The sequence below is a fragment of the Pantherophis guttatus genome, chromosome 2 (genome assembly GCF_059756535.1).
Source record: "Pantherophis guttatus breed Tessera chromosome 2, ASM5975653v1, whole genome shotgun sequence".
NCBI lineage: Eukaryota > Metazoa > Chordata > Lepidosauria > Squamata > Colubridae > Pantherophis > Pantherophis guttatus.
In genome coordinates, this window is record NC_142064.1 from 2,347,579 (window position 1) to 2,370,327 (window position 22,749).

The 22,749-nt window shown below is 44.2% G+C and overlaps 1 protein-coding gene across 5 annotated transcripts in view; it reads right to left on the bottom strand.

The window, feature by feature from the left end:
* Positions 1 to 604: 604 nt before the first annotated feature.
* The window catches only part of NOL6 (nucleolar protein 6), an 84,266-nt gene continuing 62,121 nt past the window's right edge, over positions 605 to 22,749 (bottom strand). For all 5 annotated transcript variants that reach the window (XM_087885464.1, XM_060684455.2, XM_087885463.1 and 2 more), the window contains 3 exons: positions 9,547 to 9,747; positions 4,097 to 4,198; positions 605 to 1,551 (listed from right to left, as the gene is read on the bottom strand). In XM_087885464.1, coding sequence (XP_087741590.1) covers positions 1,402 to 1,551; positions 4,097 to 4,198; positions 9,547 to 9,747 — 453 coding nt within the window. In that variant the 3' untranslated portion in view covers positions 605 to 1,401. The remainder of the gene's footprint in view (positions 1,552 to 4,096; positions 4,199 to 9,546; positions 9,748 to 22,749) is intronic.

Here is a 22,749-nt window from a genome sequence, read left to right on the forward strand (position 1 = left end):
CTTTCCTATTTTGCATTTTATAACACTTTATAACCTAATAAAATGTATTCTGGGAAAAAACCCTAACCAATCCCACTCTTTTTTTCCTCTTCTACAGTAGTGGCCAAAACTGGGGAAATCTTTTGGGAAAAGTGTATTTTTGAGGTTTGATGGCTAATAACACCACTTTTTTTTTTTTTTTTGGAGTTTCAAGATAATCCTATTCCACTGCTGGAATGGCCTGGGAATAGCCCAGACCTTCACCCAATTGAAAATCTATGCAGCCGACTAAAGAAACTAGTTAGTCAGAAGCCACCGAGCAATAAAACCCGATGTCAGCGTTTCAACGCTGGCATAGAGAGAGCAGAGGAGAGCGAGAGATAAACTCTGAAACTTTTGCCTGCTAAATCCCTTTGAAGTCGGGTTGTCGTGGAAATGAGGAGGGGGGCACATTCCTGGGAAATGACGAGGAAAAGAAGTCTGAAGAATGACTTGGAAGATAGTCAATGAGAAGCAGAGATTTGGGGATCGGAAAGGGAGGGATTGGGGGGCAAAAGGTCAGTCTTGTCTGCGCGGAGTCATGATCCGGTGGCTGAGCTCAATTAAAGAAAGATTTCCTTAAAGATTGGCAGTTTGGAAATTCATTTAATTTTGAGATAGCACCGCAGTCTGACACCCAGTTAATAGAAGCAATCCTTCGATCTTGGTTTCACATTGTAACAGCTGCAGAACTAAAAGACTTGGTTCACTCCATGGGAAGACGTTATAAGGCCATGATTCATGCTGAAGGTTACCCAACTAAGGATTAACTGACATGGGGATCATTTTTGTGTATCTTGTTTTTTCTATGGAGATCATTTTTCTATATCTTGTTTTTTCTACGTGTTTCACTTTTCTTCTTTATACTGTAACTGCTGTTCTAATAGCAAATCCTTCATAAAAGTTATTGCATTACATTCTTGATTAAATTATCTTTCCACTGATATATAGTTTTACGGTACTACTCCAAAACAACTTTTCCCAAAAGATTTCCACAATTTTGGCCACTGCTGTAATCTTCTTTTTCCTTCCAGGAAGTGGGAAAGTGGGAGGAAGTGAAGTGATGCTTGATTTGAATAGAATAGAATAACAGAGCTGGAAGGGACCTTGGAGGTCCATTTGATTTCAACTCAATGAACGAAGAGACGTTTTCCAGGGTTTCTTTCTTTGACCAGAAGGCACAAAGATTGAATAAAAGTCCTTTAATGGAGGCGTCAGGCTCATCTGAACTGAATGCATCTTTTGGAAGGAGACTAGGATGGAAAGAGATTTCAATCACAATGTAATAAAAAAATCTAGGAAAAATCTAAAGAAAAAAAAAAGTTACGGGTGAGAAGAACCCACCCTCAGCGTTTCCAAATCCAAGGAGGGCTCCAGGTGATTCTAGATGGACCATTTCTCTGTCTGAGCTTCCAACGTTTTGACCAGGCCTTCCCCCAAGATCTTGAAGTCTTCCAAAATAGCCTCCACGTTTGGAACTACGGTTGGCTGAGAACTTACTCTGGATATCATCCTTCCTTTAACATTTGATACCTGGTGGAATTAAGAGAAGAACATTAAACCAGGAGTCACCGACCTTTCGGACCTCAGGGACCACTAAATTCATAATTTTAAATCCCACAGACCACTAATATGATCTGCCAAATGACCAGCTGGGTGGGCGTGGCTAGGTGGTCATGTGACTGGGTGGGCGTGGCCAACTCAATGTCACTCATGTGGAGGAGCCCCTTGCTGGTCTCTACTCTCCCCTCCCCTCCCAGGCACTCCTCGCCTCCCTGCCTGGACTCCTTAGGGCCACAACAGGAAGCAGTTGTTGGAGCTAAGCATCCACCACGAGGAAGAGTTGGCAAAACAGCTCAGCTCAAATTGGATCCGACCGAGGAGGAGGCTCAGCAGAAGCACCTCACTGAGGACTAGGAGCATAGGCTTTCCAAGCAGAGGGGAGACCTGCGGGAGTGCAAGGCCAGGTACCGGCACCTGGAGGCTCAGCGGGCTGAGATGGTCAGCCAGTTCCAGGAAATGAGGCAGTCCCACTGGAATGAGGCCCTCCGGCTCTTTGCCACCGGTGGCACTTCCCTCCAGCCTTCGCCCAAAGCCCCTCACCAGGAGGTTGAAGCAGACCCCTAGTCGGAATTTCTGCCCCCCTCCGACCCACACAAGAGGACCCCGAAAGGGGAGACTCTCTGCAGTAACACAAACGTTCATTGCACGTATGCGGCCCAGAGGCCGTAGTTTGAGGACCCCTGATTTAGTGCAATATAAAAAATGCAAATAATTTTTCTGTGGACCACCAAAATTTTCTCGCGGACTCCACCAGTGGTCCACGGACCACCAGTTGGTGACCACTGCATTAAATGATTGCCGATAATCCATCAATTTTTACACATGGGATCCTTGGTGCTTTCTGAGCTTGACTGTTGCCATCACAAGCATTTTTCATGGCATTTTGGTTACAGAAACTAAGGATCTGCTTATCCATAGGTTTATCCGCATAGACAGATAGCCCTCGACTTACAACAATTCATTTAGTGACTGCTTGAAGTTACCACGGCATTGAAAAAAGTGACATACGACTGTTTTTCCCAGTTACAAGCTTTGCGGCCTCCCGCTGGGGGGTCACATGATCAGAATATGGATGCCTGGCTGATATTTACGACGGTTGCAGGGTCCCCCCGGGGGGGGGGGGGGTCACGTGATCCCTTTTTGTGACCTTCTGACAAGCTACGTCAACACGGAAGCCCGATTCACTTAACAACTGTGTTGCTAACTTAACAGCTGCAAGTGATTCAATTAACAGCAGTGGCAGGGAAGGTCGTACAAATGGGGTAAAATTCAATTAAGAAATGTCTCACTTAGCAACAGAAATGTCGGGCTCATCTGCAGTCGTATACGGGAGATAAGCATGCTTTAAAAATTACTGTATATACTGTACTTGCAGATAAGCCTATCCATAGATGTAGCCCGATCACAATTTTGGAGGTATCTTTTTAGCACCTAAAATTCTTGGCTTATCATTGAGTATGTTTTTTATTTTTTTATTTTTATTTTTATTTTTGGGATTTATATACCGCCCTACTCCCGAAGGACTCAGGGCGGTGAACAGCCAAAAAGATAAAACACATAAACTACAAAATTTAAAAGACAATTTAAAAACCCATTAAATAATTTGGCCCAAAAAACAAATTAAAACAGCCCTAATGTTTTAAAACAATTTAAAATTTACAATTAAAAAGGGAAGTTAGGCCAGGCCAGCCTGTTGAAATAAAAAGGTCTTGAGGGCACGGCGGAAGGTGCGTAAATCCAGGATCCTCCATATCTCCATATACAGTAGTGGCCAAATTTTGGAAAACTTTTGGGAAAAGTGTATTTTCTAAAACTAGCTAATAACACCACTTTTTTTTTTTTTTGAGTAGTACCATAAAATTTTATATCAATGGAAAGATAATTGAATCAAGAACGTAATGCAATAACTTTTATGAAGGATTTGCTATTAGAATAGCAGTTACAGGATAAAGAAGAAAAGTGAAACATGTAGAAAAAACAAGATATACAAAAATGATCACCATGTCAGTCAATACTTCGTTGGGTAACCTTTAGCATGAATTAAGGCCTTACAACGTCTTCCCATGGAGTGAACCAAGTCTTTTAGTTCTGCAGCTGTTATCATGTGAAACCAAGATTGAAGGATGGCTTCTATTAACTGGGTTTTATTGCTGGGTCACTTCTGACTAACCAGTTTCTTCTCCATAGATTTTCCATTGGGTGAAGGTCTGGGCTATTCCCAGGCCATTCCAGCAATAGAATTAGATTATCTTGAAACTCCAAAAAAAAAAAGTGGTGTTATTAGCCATGAAAACCTCAAAAATACACTTTTCCCAAAAGATTTCCACAATTTTGGCCACTACTGTATGAGGTAGCTTTTTAATATGGATACACAACCATTTCTCTTTTTTTACAAAATGAGGGAATTCTCACGAGAATACCAAACTTCCCCAAGAGTTAGTTAAAGTTAAAATGTTGTTTGCCAACAGTAGAAACTGGGGACAATGAGTCAAATCTCAAAGAGTTGAGGACTCACCTTGAAGGGCTGGGGTTCGAAGGCCGAGGGCTTCCAGAGGACCCCAATAACGTCTCCTCCGTATTTGTCGTAGAAGAACAGGGCGAAGTCACTGAAGGCTTCCTGCAATGAGAAAGGCTCCATTAAAGGGAACTGCCAACATCTGCAAGTCTACTCCAGCTTCATGATTCCAAGCTCACAACTGCCATCTTGGCACCCACACACACAGAGGGTGACCCTGCCTGAAATTGTTTCAGCTTGCAACAGAGACAAGTGAAGTCTACAGGTGTCTCTTTTAACTCCTAGAATGGAGGTGGTTGGCCATGGTTTCCTTCTAGGGCCTTTGACTCTAAAGGTCAACAACTCTTTGGTTGTTTCCTTGCTGCAGACGTTTTATGACCCAGCTAGGGAACATCATCAGGGCTAGAAGGGAGTGAGGTTGGTTCAGTTTACATACTGTGGCTTGCCCTATGAGTGATGGTGGAAGTTGGAAGTTGGTAGTAACTTGGTAATTCCTTAATTAGGGTGTTAGATGGAGGGGGGGGAGGAAGAGGAGAGAGGGGGGAGGAAGAGGAGGAAGAAGAAGGAAGAAGAGGAGGAGGAGAAGGAGGGGAAGGAAGGAAGGAAGGAAGGGGAAAAGGAGGAGGAGGAGGAGGAGAAGAGGAGGAGGATATTTGCAATCAGGGTTGAATTGTGGGCTCCTTGATGCTCTCTGAGCTTGGTGGTTTTCTTGTGGATGTTTCATGACCCAACTAGCTAACATCATCAGTGCTAGGAGATGGGGCTTGTGGAGGTGGAGGAGGTCGACGACAACAACAACAACAACTTTGGGTCCTTGGTGCTCTCTAAGCTTTCTGAGTTGGTGGTTTCCTTGCAGACATTTCATGACCCAACTAGGTAACATCATCAGTTCTACAAAGAAGGAGAGTTGGCTTTCTATTTATATACAGTGGCTTGCCCTGTCTGTTCTGTCCCCGTACCACACACGCACCCCCACAGATGGCCCGGAGTTAATAAGCCACACGACAAAACTCTGAAGATAAAGCTGGCAGCAACCCAGTGGCTAGCTGCCAATTCAGATTTTACTCACACAAAACAAAGATTAGACTGCCAGCATTCTGATAAAACAGGCAGAGTTTCAACAATACAAGGATTAATCCAAATGCAGTCCGATAAAGCAGGCAAAGTCCAGCAGAGATCATGGAGTATTTCCAGTTTTTGCTCGTCACAAATTGAACCGGCCACCACACCCACATTTATACCCTGTGGGGTGTGATCCAGTGACTCAGATAATCTCTGGCACGCCTTCCCCTCTGCTGCGCACGCTTCTCCCTGCGCCTCTGCCGAGGGTCCAGCCAGCACTTATCTTCTTCGTCGCTGTCCACCTCTGGCTGCGGGGACGTGCTTGGCTCTGAGCCTATCGTTTGGCCTTCGGTGTCCTCCGGAGGCATTGCCAGAGAGGAGGGTCCTGGAGAGGGAGGCCTTGCCAACTCCTCTCCCTCACTCTCAGAGTCTGCATCTGTCAATAGCCCAGGCTCAGGCAACGGAGCCACAACACTGTGAGTGATGATGGGTCTGTTATTTTCTATCTTGGTGGTTCTAGGAACTCTTGATGTCTTGATGTCCACCTGTCTTAAATTTGCCAAGGTTGAGAAACACCGAATTAGAGTGCGAAAGGGAGACCACCAGGAAACCCACAAGCTGTTACCTGAAATGGGAAACTGATCTCTCTACTCACAAGACACTAAGTTCAGCCTAAGGAACAATTAACCTTGTGGTACTCAGAAGAAAGCCATAAATCGGGGTTAAGAGTCTTTTCAGCAACAAGCTGAAGCAAGTATCTTACTAACCGGGTTTAGTTGGGTTATGTTGGGTTTACTCTTGGTTATTTCCAAGAGCATTAAAAAACAACAACAACAGGCATGGCTGCCATCTTGACATGGAATGACCATACCCTGTACAGGTAATCCTCAATTTACAACCGTTCCTTTAGTGACCGTTCGAAGTCACAATGGTGATGTATGATCGCTTTTCACATTTATGACCATCACATGATCAAAATTCAGCGGCTTGGCAACTGACATGTCCTTATGACAGTTTCAGTGTCCCGTGGTTACGTTTTGCGACCTTCTGACGAGCAAAGTCAAGGGGGAAGCTGGATTCGCTTTACAACCGTGTGACTCACTTAACAATTGAAGTGATTCACTTAACAGCGATGGTTGTAAAATAGGGCAAAATTCCCTTAACAACTGTCTGGCTTAGCAATGGAAATTTGTGGTCGTAAGTTGAGAATCGCCTCCTTCTTATAAGCTTCTTGTTTTTAGAATATTTTTTTGACTTTTCCTACAAGATTCGACGTATGTTTTACAAGTCACACGGAACGCCTCAGGCGAAGGAGTCCTGTCAAGGCACATCCATCCAACCTGGGTGGCATCTTTTGTTAATTCTTTTAAAATGATTAAAAAAGAAAATAAGATCCCGAAATCCTGGGGAGGAGCATTCACGCCTAGCCAACATCACTGAAGGGCAACCATCAATACCACGGATGAAACACGCTCCATCTGGCAGCTGAATTAGTCCCGTTTTGGTGTCCAAGGGGCAAGTTTCTGGCACAAAAAGCTAAAATGGTTTCCACTATATCCTACATCTCAGTTTTTGAGAGTTGCTGATCAGGAAAGAAAATCCTCTATCTATCTATCTATCTATCTATCTATCTATCTATCTATCTATCTATCTATCTATCTATCTATCTATCTATCTATCATCCATATCCATCTATCTGTCTATCATCCATTCCTATCTATCATCAATCCCTATCTATCTTCTATCTATCATCCATATCCATCCATCCATCCCTCTCTATCATCCATCCCTATCTATCTATCTATCTATCTATCTATCTATCTATCTATCTATCTATCTATCTATCTATCTATCATCAATATCCATCTATCTGTCTATCATCCATTCCTATCTATCATCAATCCCTATCTATCTTCTATCTATCATCCATATCCATCCATCCATCCATATCTATCATCCATCCATATCTATCTATCTATCTATCTATCTATCTATCTATCTATCTATCTATCTATCTATCTTTCATCTATCTATCATCCATATCCATCCATCCATCCATATCTATCATCCATCCATATCTATCATCTATCTAACTATCTATCTATCTATCTATCTATCTATCTATCTATCTATCTATCTATCATCTATCTCTTTCATCTATCTATCATCTATCTATCTATCTATCATCTATCTACCTACCTACCTACCTACCTACCCATCCATCCATCCATCCATCCATCCATCCATCCATCCATCCATCCCATCTGTATTATTTTTATTTTTAGAAATAAGGCAGCAAACATATTAGGAAAGAAAATCTCCAAATTAATAATCTAGCGGTATCCATCAAATCCATCCTACCATTATTATTTTTACAAATAAAGAGGGATACATATCCAACATACCTTCCTCCTCCTATTTTCCCCACAACAACCCAGTGGGGTGGGATGGGCTGAGAGAGAGTGTGATTGGCCCAAAATCACCCAGCTGGCTTTCGTGCCTAAAATGGTACTAGAAGTCACTGTCTCCTGGTGATTGGTCCAAAGTCACCCAGCTGGCTTTCATGGCTAAGCCAGAACTAGAACTCTGTCTCCTTATGATTGTCCCAAAATTGCCCAGTTGGTTTTCGTGCCTAAGAGGGGACTATAAAAATTGACTGGGTAACTTAGGGCCAGCTCTCTCTCTCAGCTCAATCCGGGCCTGAGTGGCTCAGCAGACTAATAGCATTGTAATTAACACCAGCTGTCTGCAATTACTGTAAGTTCGAATCTCCCCAGGCTCAAGGTTGACTCAGCCTTCCATCCTTTCTAAGGTAGGTAAATTGAGGGGGCAATAAGCTGACTTTGTATAAATATACAAAAGTATGAAGGCTATTGCTTAACGCATTGTAAGCTGCCCTGAGTCTCCGGAGAAGGGCGGCATATAAATCATTTTTTTTAAAAAAAAAAATCCACCTCGCAGGGGTGGTTTTTGTAGGGAAAATCAGGGAGACAATTTAAGCATGTCTGCTACCTTGAGTTATTTATAACAATAACAAAGGCGGGTTATAGATAAATATAAATATCGGGACACCCAAATGAGAAAATGGGAGTGCGTGCGTCTCAATCTCCCCGCCCGTCAAAAACGATTTGTATTTTTTTAAAAAAAAATCATCTCTATTTTTGTTTATGGAGACTCCAAGACAGGGAGAAAGTTCCTTTGGTGTCAAAATGAGTTTGAGTGAGTTGTAGGTTGCTCAATCCAGACCACACACACAGAGAGAGAGACAATTGCCTCAGAGGCGTTGTCATCACAAACCCGGGCACAAGGGATTGATCAAGGCCCCGCCACGGAGAAGCCAGGGACATGCAAAGGGGTTGTTGCGTCCTCTCTTACAAAAGACGGACAATCCTGCAAGAACTGCATAAAACAGGTTTTATCCTGATCTGTTTCCTTCTCGGGAGGAGAGAGTTTCTCGCGGATGGCTTTCCCCCATTTCTTCAAAGCTTCTGCACTGGGTTGCTTCAACATCTGACGGCTGTAGCCAGGGGGACCTTTTGTCAGGTTCGCCTGATTTGCCAGTTGCGGCCCTTTCTTGATCGGGATTCCCTGTGCACAGTCACTCACGCCCTTGTCACCTCTCGCCTTGACTACTGCAACGCTCTCTACATGGAGCTTCCCTTGAAGAGCACCCGGAGGCTCCAACTGGTCCAGAATGCGGCCGCGCGGTTAGTGACGGGAGCCATCTGGCGCTCCCATGTAACACCGCTCCTGCGCGAGCTGCACTGGCTCCCGGTGGTCTTCCGGGTGCGCTTCAAGGTGTTGGTTACCACCTTTAAAGTGCTCCATGGCATCGGGCCTAGCTATCTTCGAGACCGCCTGCTGCTACCGACGACCTCCCATCGACCCGTGCGCTCCCACAGAGAGGGCCTCCTCGGGGTGCCATCAGCCAAACAGTGCAGGCTGGTGACCCCCAGAGGGAGGGCCTTCTCCGTGGGGGCACCTACCCTATGGAACCAGCTGCCCCCTGAGATAAGGAGAATCCAAGACCTCGGTGCCTTCCGCCGTGCCCTTAAAACCTTCTTTTTTCAGCAAGCTGGGCTGGCCTAACACTTTTTAAAATGTTTTTAATTGTTTTGCCATTGCTTTTAATTATGGGGCCAAATGTATATATATATCTTTTTAATCGTATTTTAATGTTTGTAGTTTATGTTTTTACTTTGGCTCTACACCGCCCTGAGTCCTCAGGGAGAAGGGCGGTATATAAATTTGATATAAAATAAAAAATAAAACAGCTTCTGAATCACCCGTCTGGCTTTAATGGGGGTGATTAAGAAGGTGTCATCTGACTAGATGCAGAGCACAACAAACAAACAAACAAGCTGGATGTCCACCAGCCAGCTACTTACTCGGAGCTCCTGCAGGTAGCACTGCACGGGGTCGTAATCCACCACTGGGAAAGAAATGGTTTTTGTAGTACTGCTGCTCTTCAACATCCCCCGGTAGAAGGACATGGTGGGCCGGTCCACGGCCTCCAGGTACCTGGGAACCTGCTTGGGGTTCAGGTGGATGAGGACATCGTAAAGGTCCAAGGGAGGTCGGAAGGCCATCTGCAAGAGAGAAGCCATGGTGTTATGGTCAGCAGATAAGAATCACAGGGCTGGGCGGAACCTCAGAGGCCTTCTAGTCCAACCCTCCGCCCACTGGAGTACTGTTTGCTTCTTGATTGTGGGCCTGATGAGTAATCTTGGTGTTAATCTCTGTTTATCTGGGTTTTGATTGCTGGTGCTGGTCTTTTCTAAGTGACCATCCTAGACCAAGCCAAGTTCAAATACGCTAGAGCAGTGATGGCTAACCTTTTTGCCATCATGTGCCAGGAAGGAGGGGGGCGGGGAAGGTTCACGCATGCTCGTGCCCACACCCATAATTCTATGCGCCCCACCCCATGCATGTGCGAGCGACCCCCCTCCCCCCCCGCTCCTGGCATGCGATGGCCCAGTAGGCCCGTTTTTCTTTCTCACCTGGCTCCAGGTCCTCTCTATGCATCTGGGGAGGGCGAAAACAGCCTTCCCCACCCCCTCAGAGGCCCTCCGGAGGCTCGAAACGGCCTGTTTTCCAACTTTCTGTTGGACAGGAAGTGACTTTTTTGCTGTCCCCAGCCTCCAGAGGCCTCAAAGGGGGTGGGGAAGGCTGTTTTCGCCCTCTCCAGATGCATAGGGAGGATCTGGAGCCAGGTGAGAAAGAAAAACGGGCCTTCCCCACTCCCCCAGGCCCTCTGGAGGCAGGAAACAGCCTATTTCACTATTTCTGATGGGTCCAGAAGGCGCATGCCGGAGCTGAGCTGGTGTGCCAGGTGACATGGCTCCGTGTGCCACCATCACGGCGCTAGAGAATTCCTGGAAGCCTGGCACTCCGACAAATTGGCCATCAACAGACCCACAGACATAAACAACATCTACATGCTGTGCAAAAGAGACAATCAACAAGCCGAAAAGGTAACAAACATATACCCCAATCAAGGAACTGTCAAACAAGCTAAAAGTAAACAGCCCGAACAAAGAACCTCCAAGACCACTCCCACCAACATTGACAGAGCGAGTATAAATTGAGTGCAAACCCCACTCCCTACTAGCATGTATGATGTTACCTAGTTGGGTCATGAAATGTTTGCAAGAAAACAACCAAGCTCAGAGAGCACCAATTGATGCTCAATTGATTGAGCATCAATCCTGAGCTACAAATATTCTCTTCTATCCTATTGTGACCTAGGCTTACTGAGTCATTACAATACACAATTAGTCCCCCCAAAAAACCAATTTATTGTAACAGCTGAGAATTACGTTCATTCCCAGCTGAGTCCCAATTAGTTGCAAAACAAGTCCTTCAGAAGAAGTTCTTCGGGATAATCACCAACCTTTATCTTCTTTGACACCCTGCCAAAGGCCTTACTTGGCAAAGCCCCATGAAGTTCAGAAACTAAACAAGAGATGCCGACTGGAAACAGAGTTAGCAACGTTGCTTTCCTGCAAAAAGGCCCAAGTGCCTTTGTTTCTCTTTTAAGCCTTAAGGAAGGGGGCCAATCATCTCTTGGCCTTCCTCCTGAGTCGTCCCTTTTGCTTTAGCTGCTCTTGCCTTTCGCAGTTCTGCGCATGCGTGCACTAGGAACAGGCTCCTCCTGTTCCTCTGCCTCTCTGCTGTCCGACTCTGGGGCTCCAGAGTCTGCGCATCACTCCCAGATGGCCCTGGCCCCATCCCTGCCTCCGACGCAGAGCCCTCGTCTGAGCCTTCCCCAGACTCCAGGACTGGTCCATGGTCCTCCCCAGCCTCCTCACTGTCTGACTCCGCTGTCAGCTCCGCAGGCTGCTGGTGGACCACAACATATCCAATCTGCTTGTAAATAAACAAGAGAGCAAACCCCATTCCCTTCTCCCACTGATGATGTTACCTAGTAAGGTCATGAAACATCTACAAGAAAACAACCAAACTCAGAGAGCACCGTGGACCCCCTAGTTCAACCCTGAGCTACAAAGATTCTCCTTTATATGAATATCCTAAGATTACAACAGCCAGATATTTAACTATGGCTATTAAAAAGAAAAGACTTGAGTTGGGGTTTTAAGTCGATTCCATAATACAGCTTATCTTCACCTTATAACTGCAATGGAGACCAGAGCAAGACAGCTATTAAGTGAGTTTTGCTCCACTTTGTGACCTTTCTTGCCACAGTTGTTAAGTGAACCATGGCAGTTAGTCTAGTAACGCAGTTGTTAAGTGAATCTGGTTTCCCCCATTGACGTTGCTTGTCAGAAGGTCGCAAAAGGGAATCACTTGACCCCCGGGGGCACTGCAGCCGTCATAAATACAAGTCAGTCCTTTGTCAAGCATCACTGTGGGGATACTGCAATGGTCGTAAGTGTGAAAAACTGCAGTTCTAATGGTAGTCACACGACTGTTAAGTGAATCTGGTTTCCCCCTACTTTGCTCGTCAGAAGGTCGCAAAAGCGGATCCACGTGCCCCCAGGACACTGCAACCGTCATAAATACGAGTCAGCGTGCCAAGGCTCTGAATTTTGATCACGTGACCAAGGAGAGGCCACGACGGCCGTAAGAGTGAAAAACGGTCACAAGTCACTTTTTTCCAAGGCTGTTGCAACTTTGATCGGTCACTAAATGAAACTGTTGTAAGTCGAGGAATATATATATATAGAGAGAGAGAGAGAGAAAAAAAAAAGGGAGGCACTGGAGCTAAATTTCACGTATGATTGCAAAGGGTCTGAATACTTATGCCGAATGTGATACTTCAGTTTTTTTTCTTTTTAATACATTCACAGACATTTCTAAAATTCTGTTTCCACTGTGTCGTTACGGAGTACTGAATGTAGATTAATGAGAGAGGGGGGGAAAAATTGAATTATAACACCTGTAGAAATCAGGCTGCAAAATTACAAATCCCCCATATTTCCAAAGTTCACGGCCATAGACTTCAACCACGATCTTTTTCTCCTGCCAAATCCGCTCTGGACGTTGATGGGGTTCCAGAGGAACATACCATAAGAAACACAACGCAATGAAAACAACGTCATGCACCAGCATATAACAACAATAAGATTAAAAGTTGCAAGGCGTTATCAAAAGGATCTGATCTGAAAGGCTTAAGGCTTTAAATAAATAGACATCTACCCAGGTGCTGAAAGCACCTGCCCACAGCCACTGACAAACACAAGCTCTCTTGGGGATATGCCGCCATGCTCAGGGTCGTCACAATATGTGTGTGTGTGTGTGTGTGTGTGTGTGTGTGTGTGTGTAGGTCTTTGGTTATTTGGGTTTTGTCCCGCGTAAAATTGGAAGTGTCTTGGCGACTGTTCGACAAAGTCTCATTCATCGAAACGTCACCAAGACACTTCCAATTTTACGCGGGAGAAAACCCGAATAACCAAAGACCTACATACAAATACCCGCGAAAACCTCAGAAAACAAATATATATATATATATATATATATATATATATATATATATATATATATATATATATATATATATATATATATATATATATATATATATATATATATATATATATATATGTAGGTCTTTGGTATATATGTAGGAACCCCAAAGACAAAATTGAGTTAGAAAATCAAGGAGTATATGAAATCCCATGCACCGCCTGCCCCACCACATACATCGGACAAACCAACAGACGAATAAGTGCACACATAGAAGAACACAAGAACTCAGTCAGAAAAGAGGAACCAACTTCTTCCCTGGTCCAACACCTTAAAGCCACAGGACATGATATTGACTTTAAAAAGACCAGAACTATCGCCAAAACTGAACACTTTAACAACAGAATAATCAGAGAAGCCATTGAGATAGAAAAACGCCCACACAGCATGAACAAACGAGACGATACCTCCCGCCTACCAGCCATTTGGAAACCCGCCCTTATTGACAAACGAGTCCCTAACACGACGAATGACACCAGACCCACACTCACGAGTGCCACACCTGATGTCACCACCACACATCCACGCAGAAAGCAGACTCAAACCCACACTGATAATGAGCCACGACCAAGGACCAGAAGCCAGACCGCAGCTGCATCATTAGCCACTTTAAACCCCTCCAATCCATACATGAAGCAGACTGACACCCACCATGAAGAGCTCGCACGGCCACAAACACGAAGCCAAACAACAACAACGCAGCTCACCAGCTCAAATCCCCCTGCAACTCAGACTAAGCTGAGCACAACCAAGCCCCCACCCAAACAGAACACAACCCCAGCCAATCAGAGCACAGCCAAGCCCCTAACCAATCAGAACACACCTCCACCCAATCAGAACACAGCCAAGTTCCCACCCAATCAGCTCACACCTCCACTAGCAGTTAAAAGGAAGAGACAGCTGCGATCTCACATTGCTCCTGGAAGCACGAAGCCGAGAACACCAGCCTGAAGATGACGAATGAGACTTCGTCGAAACGTCGCCAAGACACTTCCAATTTTACGTGGGAGAAGACCCGAATAACCAAAGACCTACATACAAACACCCGCGAAAACCTGAGAAAACATATATATATATATATATATATATATATATGTATGTATGTATGTATGTATGTATTGTATGTATGTATGTATGTATGTATGTATGTATGTATGTATGTATATAATCGTGGAATTCTATGGCTGGAAGGGGCCTTGGGGGGGTCTTCTAGTCCAACCCAGGGGTGAAATGCTCCCGGTTCAGACCGGATCGCCCGATCCGGTAGCAATGCAGGCGGGTGGTTCGGAGAACCGGTAGCAAAAAACCCTGCCCCCCCCCCTCCCCAATACCCAGCTGAGCCGCAGGATCATCAGAGGCTTTTTTTTACTTTTAAAAGCATTTTTTCTACAACCTCTTTGGGTGAAAAAATGCTTTTAAAAGTTAAAAAAAAAAAGTCTCTGATGATTGCGCGGCTCAGCTGGGATCGTCAGAGGCTTTTAAAAGCATTTTTTCTACAACCTCTTCGAAGAGGTTATAGAAAAAAATGTTTTTAAAAGGAAAAAAAGCCTCTGCCGATCAGGCAACTCAGCTGGGATCGTCGGAGGCTTTTGAAAGCATTTTTTTACAACCTCTTGTAGAAAAAATGGTTTTAAAAGAGCCTTGGTAGTACAGTGGTCTAAAGCACCCTGTTATTAAGACCAGCTGCCTGCAGTTACTGCAGGTTCGAATCTCGCCAGGCTCAAGGCTGACTCAGCCTTCCATCCTTTCTAAGGTAGGTTAAATGAGGACCCGGTTTGTGGGGGCAATAAGCTGACTTTGTATAAATATACAAAAGGATGAAGGCTATTGCTTAACGCATTGTAAGCCGCCCTGAGTCTCCGGAGAAGGGCGGCATACATATAAATCAAATTTAAATAATAATAATAATAATAATAATAATAATAATAATAATAATAATAATAATAATAATAATAATAAAAAAAAAAACACTGAAAGAGCCATTTGGACTCATTTCCCACAGAAAAGAAAACACAAAACTCTTCCCGTGCCTGACTATTTCCTGAGCAGCCACAAAACTAGCAGATGTAGTTGAATTAAACGTTCTGTTTTCTTCTGAAACTTTTCTTGTCTTGGATTTATCCATGGCTGGTGTTCTGGGGGTTGAAAAGCTCAATAAATCATGTGCCGGTGGGTGTCGCACATTGTTGGTTGTAATACATATTTTGAGTGACAAGGAGCCGCAGCAGAGGGGTGAAAGAGCCACATGCAGCTCCAGAGCCACAGGTTGCTGACCCCCTGCCCTATACTATATCACACAAATAGTTGTCCAATCTCTTCTTGAAAACCTCCAGGGATGGAGCAGCCACAACTTCTGGAGGCAAGCTGTTCCACTGGTGAATTGTTTTCACTGTCAGGAAATTTCTCCTTAGTTCTGCATTGCTTCTCTCCTTGATTAGTTTCCACCCGTTGCTTCTTCTGCCGTCAGGTGCTTTGGAGAATAGGATGACCCCACCCTCTTCTTTAACAGAATAAGGAGTTGGAAGGGACCTTGAAGGTCTTCTAGTCCAACCCCCTGCTCAGGCAGGAAACCGTATACCATTTTAGACAAATAGTTGTCTATTCTCTTCTTAAAAACTTCCAATGATGGAAGGAACTTCTGGAGGAAAGCCCATTCTACTGATTAATTGTTCTCACTGTTGGGAAATGTCTCTTTAATCTGAGGTTGCTTCTCTCCTTGATTAGTTTCCATCCGTTGCTTCTTGCCCTGCCTTTACATGCTTTGGAGAACAGATTTATTTATTTATTTATTTGTTTGTTTGTTTGTTTGTTTGTTTGTTTGTTTGTTTGTTTGTTTGTTTGTTAGATTTATATTTAATTTAATTTAATTAATTAAATTTATATGCCGCCCCTCTCCGAAGACTCAGGGCGCCTCACAATACATTTAAAAAATCATTCTAAAGAGACATTGAAAAATTAAAAACATTAAAAACTCATTCACCACCCTCATATGCCGCCCTTCTCCGGAGACTCAAGGTGGCTTACAATGCCTTAAGCAATAGCCTTCGTACTTTTGTATATACCTGCTTAGTAGGGCTTTCGGGCCCCCCCCCAAGCGGTGTTCTTTTTTATACAAAGTCACCTTATTGCCCCCACAAACCGGGTCCTCATTTTACCTACCTCGGAAGGATGGAAGGCTGAGTCAACCTTGAGCCTGGTGAGATTTGAACTCGCAGTAATTGCAGGCAGCTGGCAACTTAAGTGCTACTTTAAAAGCACTTAGTCCACTGCGCCACCAGGCTTTTCTTTGTGGCAGCCCGAGATATTGGAAGGCTGCTGTCATATCACCCCTAGTCCTTCTTTTCATTAAATTAGACATACCCAATTCCTGCAACTATTCTTCATATGACATCTCCTAAACTCTGTAGACTCCACTCCCTTCTAGCACTGATGAGATTATCTAGTCTGGTCATGAAACATCTGCAAGAAAATAACTCAGCTCAGCGAGCACCAAGGACTCCACACTTCAACCCTGAGCAACAAAGGCTCTCTTCTATCCAAACCCCTTATATGTGAACAGAGAATAAACCACACTTCCTTCAAGCACTGATGAAATTAGCTAGCTGGGTCATGAAACGTCTTGCAAGGAAACAACCAAGCTCAGAGAGCACCAAGGACCTCATAATTCAACACCCCCAGGTACAAAATGCTCTTTTTCTTACTATACATCTGGAAATTCAAGATGGGCCACCTCCACTTAAGAGCAACCACAATTCAGAGTTTGAATGCTGCAGTCGCCCAAGGCACACGCGAGAATCAAAAGCTGGCCACGATAAAACTTTGATCAAGGTTCCAAGCCGCGTAAAAGTTGCCATCAAACTGTAATTTGTCGCACGCCAGAAGGGAAAAAAAAATGACTACGTAAATAATAGGAGAGATGAATGAATTAGACCGAATAATAATTTCACGCCGCTTTAATCACACTTAAGTTTTTGTTTTAATACCTCCACACGCACACACAAAAATAGGCCATGTACACCTGATTTCTCCCAAAAAGAGCATCACAGAAGACGATGAACTCTCTGGGTCTGGGTTGAAGGGGAGACTTCAGATCCAACCGAAGAGAATATCTGCAGCTTCAGGATTGAACGCGGAGCCGATGGTGCTCTCTGTGTTTGGTTATTTCCTTGCAAACGTTTCACGACCCAACTAGGCAGCATCATCAGTGCAAGGGAGGTTGCTTAGATACAGTAACTCGCTCTGCCATTTTGGTGGAGTGAGTTCTCCTCCTTGATAATTCCTTGACCAGGGTGCTGTTTTCTGCCTGATTGTTTGCCTGGTATCGATCCAAGAGAATCTCCGTAGCTCAGGGTTGAAATGAGGGGTTCTTGGTGGTCTCTGAGCTTGGCTGTTTTCTTGCAGACGTTTCATGGCCCAACTAGGGAACATCATCAGTTTAGAAAGGAGAGGGGTTTGTCGAGAGGAGAAGGAGGAGGAGGAGGACTGTGGGGTCCTTGCTGCTCTCTGAGCTTGGCTGTTTTCTTGCAGATGTTTCATGACCCAACTAGGGAACATCATCAGTGCTAGGAGGAAGTGGGGTTTGTGGAAAAGGAGGAGGAGGAGGAGGAGGAGGAGGAGAATGACTGTAGGGTCCTTGGTGCTCTCTAAATTTGCTTGTTTACTTGCAGACATTTCATTACCCAGCTAAGGAACATCATCAGTTCTAGAAAAGAGTGGGGATTGCCCACTCAACCCTAAACCTTCCAGCACTGATGATGTTCCCTAGTTTGGTAACAAAACATCTGCAAGAAAATGATCAAGCTCAGCGAGCACCAAGGACCCCACAGCTGTCTTCCTCCTCCTCCTCCTCTCCACAAACCCAACTCCCTTCTAGCACTGATGACGTTCCCTAGTTTGATAATGAAACATCTGCAAGAAAACTACCAGGCTCAAAAAGCATCAAGGACCCCACATTCTTCTTTCTCCTCCTCCTTCTCTCCACAAACCCAACTCACTTCTAATACTGATGACGTTCCCTAGTTGGGTAATGAAAAGTCTGCCAAAAAAAAAAAAAAAACACAACAACCAACCGAGCTCAGAGAGCACCCAGGACCCCACAGTCATCTTCCTCCTCGTCTTCTCCATAAACCCCACTCCCTTCTAATACTGATGATGTTACTTAGTTGGGTCAGGAAACGTCTGCAAGAAAACAACAAAGATTAGAGAGCACTAAGGACCCCACAGTTCTCCTCCTCCTCCTCCTCCTCTTCTTCTTCCTCTCCACAAACCCAACTCCCTTCTAGCATTGATGACGTTCCCTAGTTGGGCAACGAAAGGTCTGCAAAAAAAAAAACCCCAACCAAGCTCAGAGAGCACCAAGGACTCCCGAACTTGAGATCAGTACAAACCCACCCACGTTCCTTCTGCTGATGGGGCTGGCAATTTCCCCTCCCCACAAGCTTTTAAAGATTAATTTTGCTTAATTGACGTCGGGCAGGAAAGCAAAAAAACAAAACAAAACCAATCCCTCCCAATTGCCATTAAGCAATTCTCCTGGGAAAGGAAGAAAAAAAAAAGAAAGAAAATCAAATATGAGACCAGCTCATCAATGACCACAAATCACATTTGCACACAAACGCCAGGGCTGAGTCACACGTTGCTGGTGTTCACAAGTTCAGATACCGCCACCCCTTCGGCCCCCGAAGCGATCGGCTGCGCAATTTTCTCGGGCTCCCGATTCGGCCGCAAAGAGTTTGGAAAAAAGGGAACCGTGCAAAAGATTTCCTGGCGTAGAGCAGCAAGAGGAAGCAGCTGTCGGGCTTAATCCGGCTTTAAATAAAATTAAGGCGGGCTCAAAAAAAAAACCAACACAACAAAACAAAAAAATATCACAAAAATCACACAATTTTATTGATTATTTTATATTATTTTAAATTTTATATTATTTTACATTCATTTTGCATTTTAGATTTTATATTATTTCATATTTTATATTCATTTTGCATTTTAAATTTTATATTATTTCATATTTTCTTTATTTTACATTTTATTTTATTTTACATTTTATATTATTTTGTATTATTTCATATTTTATATTTATTTCATATTTATAATATATATATAATTATATATATTTATATATTATTTATATATTATTTACTGTGTTTCCCTGAAAATAAGACCCTGCCTTATATTTTTTTGAACCCCGAAATAAGCGCATGGCCTTATTTTCGGGGAGGTCTTATTATTTTGGGGCGCATGGAGCAAAATGGGGCTCCTCTTGCCGTCTTTCCTGATTTCCAGCTCTAAGTTTAAATATTTTCAGGGAGGGCTTATTTTCGGGGTGGGGGGGAGGCTTATTTTAGTGCATGCGCTCAAAAGCCCGATTGGGCTTATTATCAGGGGAGGTCTTATTTTCGGGGAAACAGGGGATATAAAAGAATTTATATAAATTTATTTATATTATTATTTTATATTATTTTATATTTTATTCTATTATTTTACTGATTCCTGACTATCTGAAAAGAGTATCGCGCACCGGGCAAATTCAATGCAGGTAGTCCTCGACTTATGACGGTTTGCTTAGTGACCGTTCGAAGTTACAACAGCACTGAAAAATGTGACTCAGGGCCGTTTTTCACAGCTCCCTTTGCAGCAGTCACGTGATCAAAATTCAGACGCTTGGCAACTGACTCGTACTTACGACGGTTCTAATGTCCCGGGGGGGGGGGGGGTTCAGATGATCCGCTTTTGCGACCTTCCGGCAAGCAAAGTCAAGGGGGAAGCCAGATCCACTTAACAACCGGGGTGCTAACTTATCAACTGCGGTGACTGACTTAACGACAGGGGCAAGAAAGGTCGGAAAAAATGGGGCGAGACTCACTTAACGCTTTTGTCTAATGGTTTATGCTACTGCTTACCTGCAACAGAATGCAGCCGCATGACCAGAGGGGTGCTGCAAAGGTCGTAAGTGTGAACAAATGGTCGTAAGTCACTCTTGTCAGTGCTGCTGTAACTTTGAACGGTCACTAAATGAACCGTTGTAAGTCGAGGAGCGCCTGTATGAGCTGTTACTGCACATAGTTTTGGTCACATTACAAAAAAGAGGCTGAGACTTTGAAAAAAAATGCAGGGAAGAGCAACTAAGATGATTAAAGGCCTGGAGACTAAAATCTACGAAGAATGGTTGCAGGATTTGGGTTTGGCCAGTCTAGAGAAAAGAAGGACTGGGGGAGACATGATAGCAGTTTTGCAGTATTTGAGGGGCTGCCCCAAAGAAGAGGGAGTCAAGCTATTCTCCAAAAAACCAGAAAGCAGGAGAAGAAGCAATGGATGGAAACTAACCAAGGAGAGAAGAAATTTGGAATTAAGAAGAAATTTCCTAACCGTAAGGACAGTTAAGCAGTGGAACAGCTTGCCACCAGAAGTTGTGGGTGCTCCATCATTGGAGGGCTTTAAGAAGAGACACAACCACTTGTCTGAAATGGGATCTTCTCCTCGAGCAGAAGGTTGGGCTAGAAGACCTCCAAGGTCCCTCCCAATTCTGTCATTCTGGAAATTAATCAGAGGGATGGAAGTTGCCTTCAGAAGTTGTGGGTGCTCCATCACTGGAAGTTTTGAAGAAGAGACACAAACAACCATTTGTCTCAAACGGAGCCTGAGTGGCGCAGCAGGCTAATGCTACTGTTAAAAGGTAGTATTTAGCTTCCAGCTGCCTGCAATTACTGCGAGTTCAATTCTCCCCAGGCTCAAGGTTGACTCAGCCTTCCATCCTTTCTAAGGTAGGTAAATTGAGGACCCAGTTTGTGGGGGCAATAAGCTGACTTTGTATAAAATATACAAAAGGATGAAGGCTATTGCTTAACGCACTGTAAGCCGCCCTGAGTCTCCGGAGAAGGGCGACATATAAATCAAAATAAATAAATAAATAAATAAAAATAGTATATGTGGCCTCCTGCTCGAGCAGGGGGTTGGACTAGAAGACCTCCAAGGTCCCTTCCAGCTCTATTCTCTATTCTGATCCTGAATCTTTATGCCAACAGCTGAAATGGACTTACGGTAGAAGAGGAAAAAAAAAAACACAAAAAAACAGCAGCTTCTGAGATATAATTAAGCCATGAAAAACACCCACCTTAACCGAGATGGGAAGCAGAGATTATGGTTAATATCACTGGCCTCTTTGCATGGCAAGAAAGTACAGTCTGGGTTTCCGGAAGGGAAGCTACAAAGAGCATCGAACTCCAGGTTACTATTTAATAAGTCGGCGGAAATAAACAAACATCGTCATCCCTGTAATCTGATTTTAATTAACTTTAAATTAAATCAAATCAGGGCTCGTTTGCTGTGTGTTTGCTTTTTCCATCCCTTCTGTTTGGGGAACATTGACACACACAAACGAACTGTTTGGCTCCACCCGCCCGCCCGACGTCATCACGGAAACTCTGCACATGCGCAGAAGCACCATGTGCAAACAAAGCAAGCGTGCGCACACGCGTGCTCCCAAATTCCGATCCGGTAGCCGAGGTAACTGGAACCCAGTACTGTACTTCGTGAAGAAACACATGTACAAACGTCTCCCAAACGATAAAAGATCCTTATAAAAATCTTCACCCCTAATTTTGTCGAGAAAATTCTCCGAGTGGATCGCATGGCAGGCGGTCCTCGACCTACGACCGCAATGGAACCCAAAATTTCATGTTGCTGAGCGGGACAGTTGTTCAGTGAGTTTTGCCCCATTTTAATGACCTTTCCTTGCCGCAGATGTGAAGTGAATTGTTGCAGTTGTTAAGCAAATCCTGGGGTCATTAAGCGAATCCGGCTTCGCCCTGGACTTGGCTTGTCAGAAGGTCGCAAAATGGAATCACTTGACCTCAGGACCCTACAACTGTCATAAGTACAAGCCAGTTGCCAAGTGCCTGAATTTTGATTATATGATCATTTAGGGAAGAAAAACAAAATGCACAGGTACCGTATATGTGGTACCTCGCTCAATAGTAGTAATTCTGAGAGGGATCTTGGAGTCCTAGTGGACGACCATTTAGATATGAGCCAGCCGTGTGCAGCGGCTGCCAAAAAAGCCAACACAGTTCTGGGCTGCATAAACAGAGGGAGAGAATCAAGATCACGTGAAGTGTTAATACCACTTTATAAGGCCTTGGTAAGGCCACACTTGGAATGCTACATACAGGTTTGGTGGCCATGACATAAAAAAGAGGCTCTAGAAAGAGTGCAGAGAAGAGCAATGAAGTTGATTAGGGGACTGGAGGCTAAAAAATATGAAGAACGGTTACAGGAACTGGGTTTGTCTAGTCTAATGAAGAGAAGGACTAAGGGAGACATGATAGCAGTCTTCCAGTATCTCAGGGGCTGCCCCAAAGAAGAGGGAGTCAAGCTATTCTGCAAAGCACCTGAAGGCAGGACAAGAAGCAACGGGTGGAAACTAATCAAGGAGAGAAGCAACCTAGAACTAAGGAGAAATTTCCTGACAGTGAGAACAATTCATCAGTGGAACAACTTGCCTCCAAAAGTTGTGAATGCTCCAACACTGGAAGTTTTTAAGAAGATGTTAGATAACCATTTGTCTGAAGTGGTGTAGGGTTTCCAGCCTAAGCAGGGGGGTTGGACTA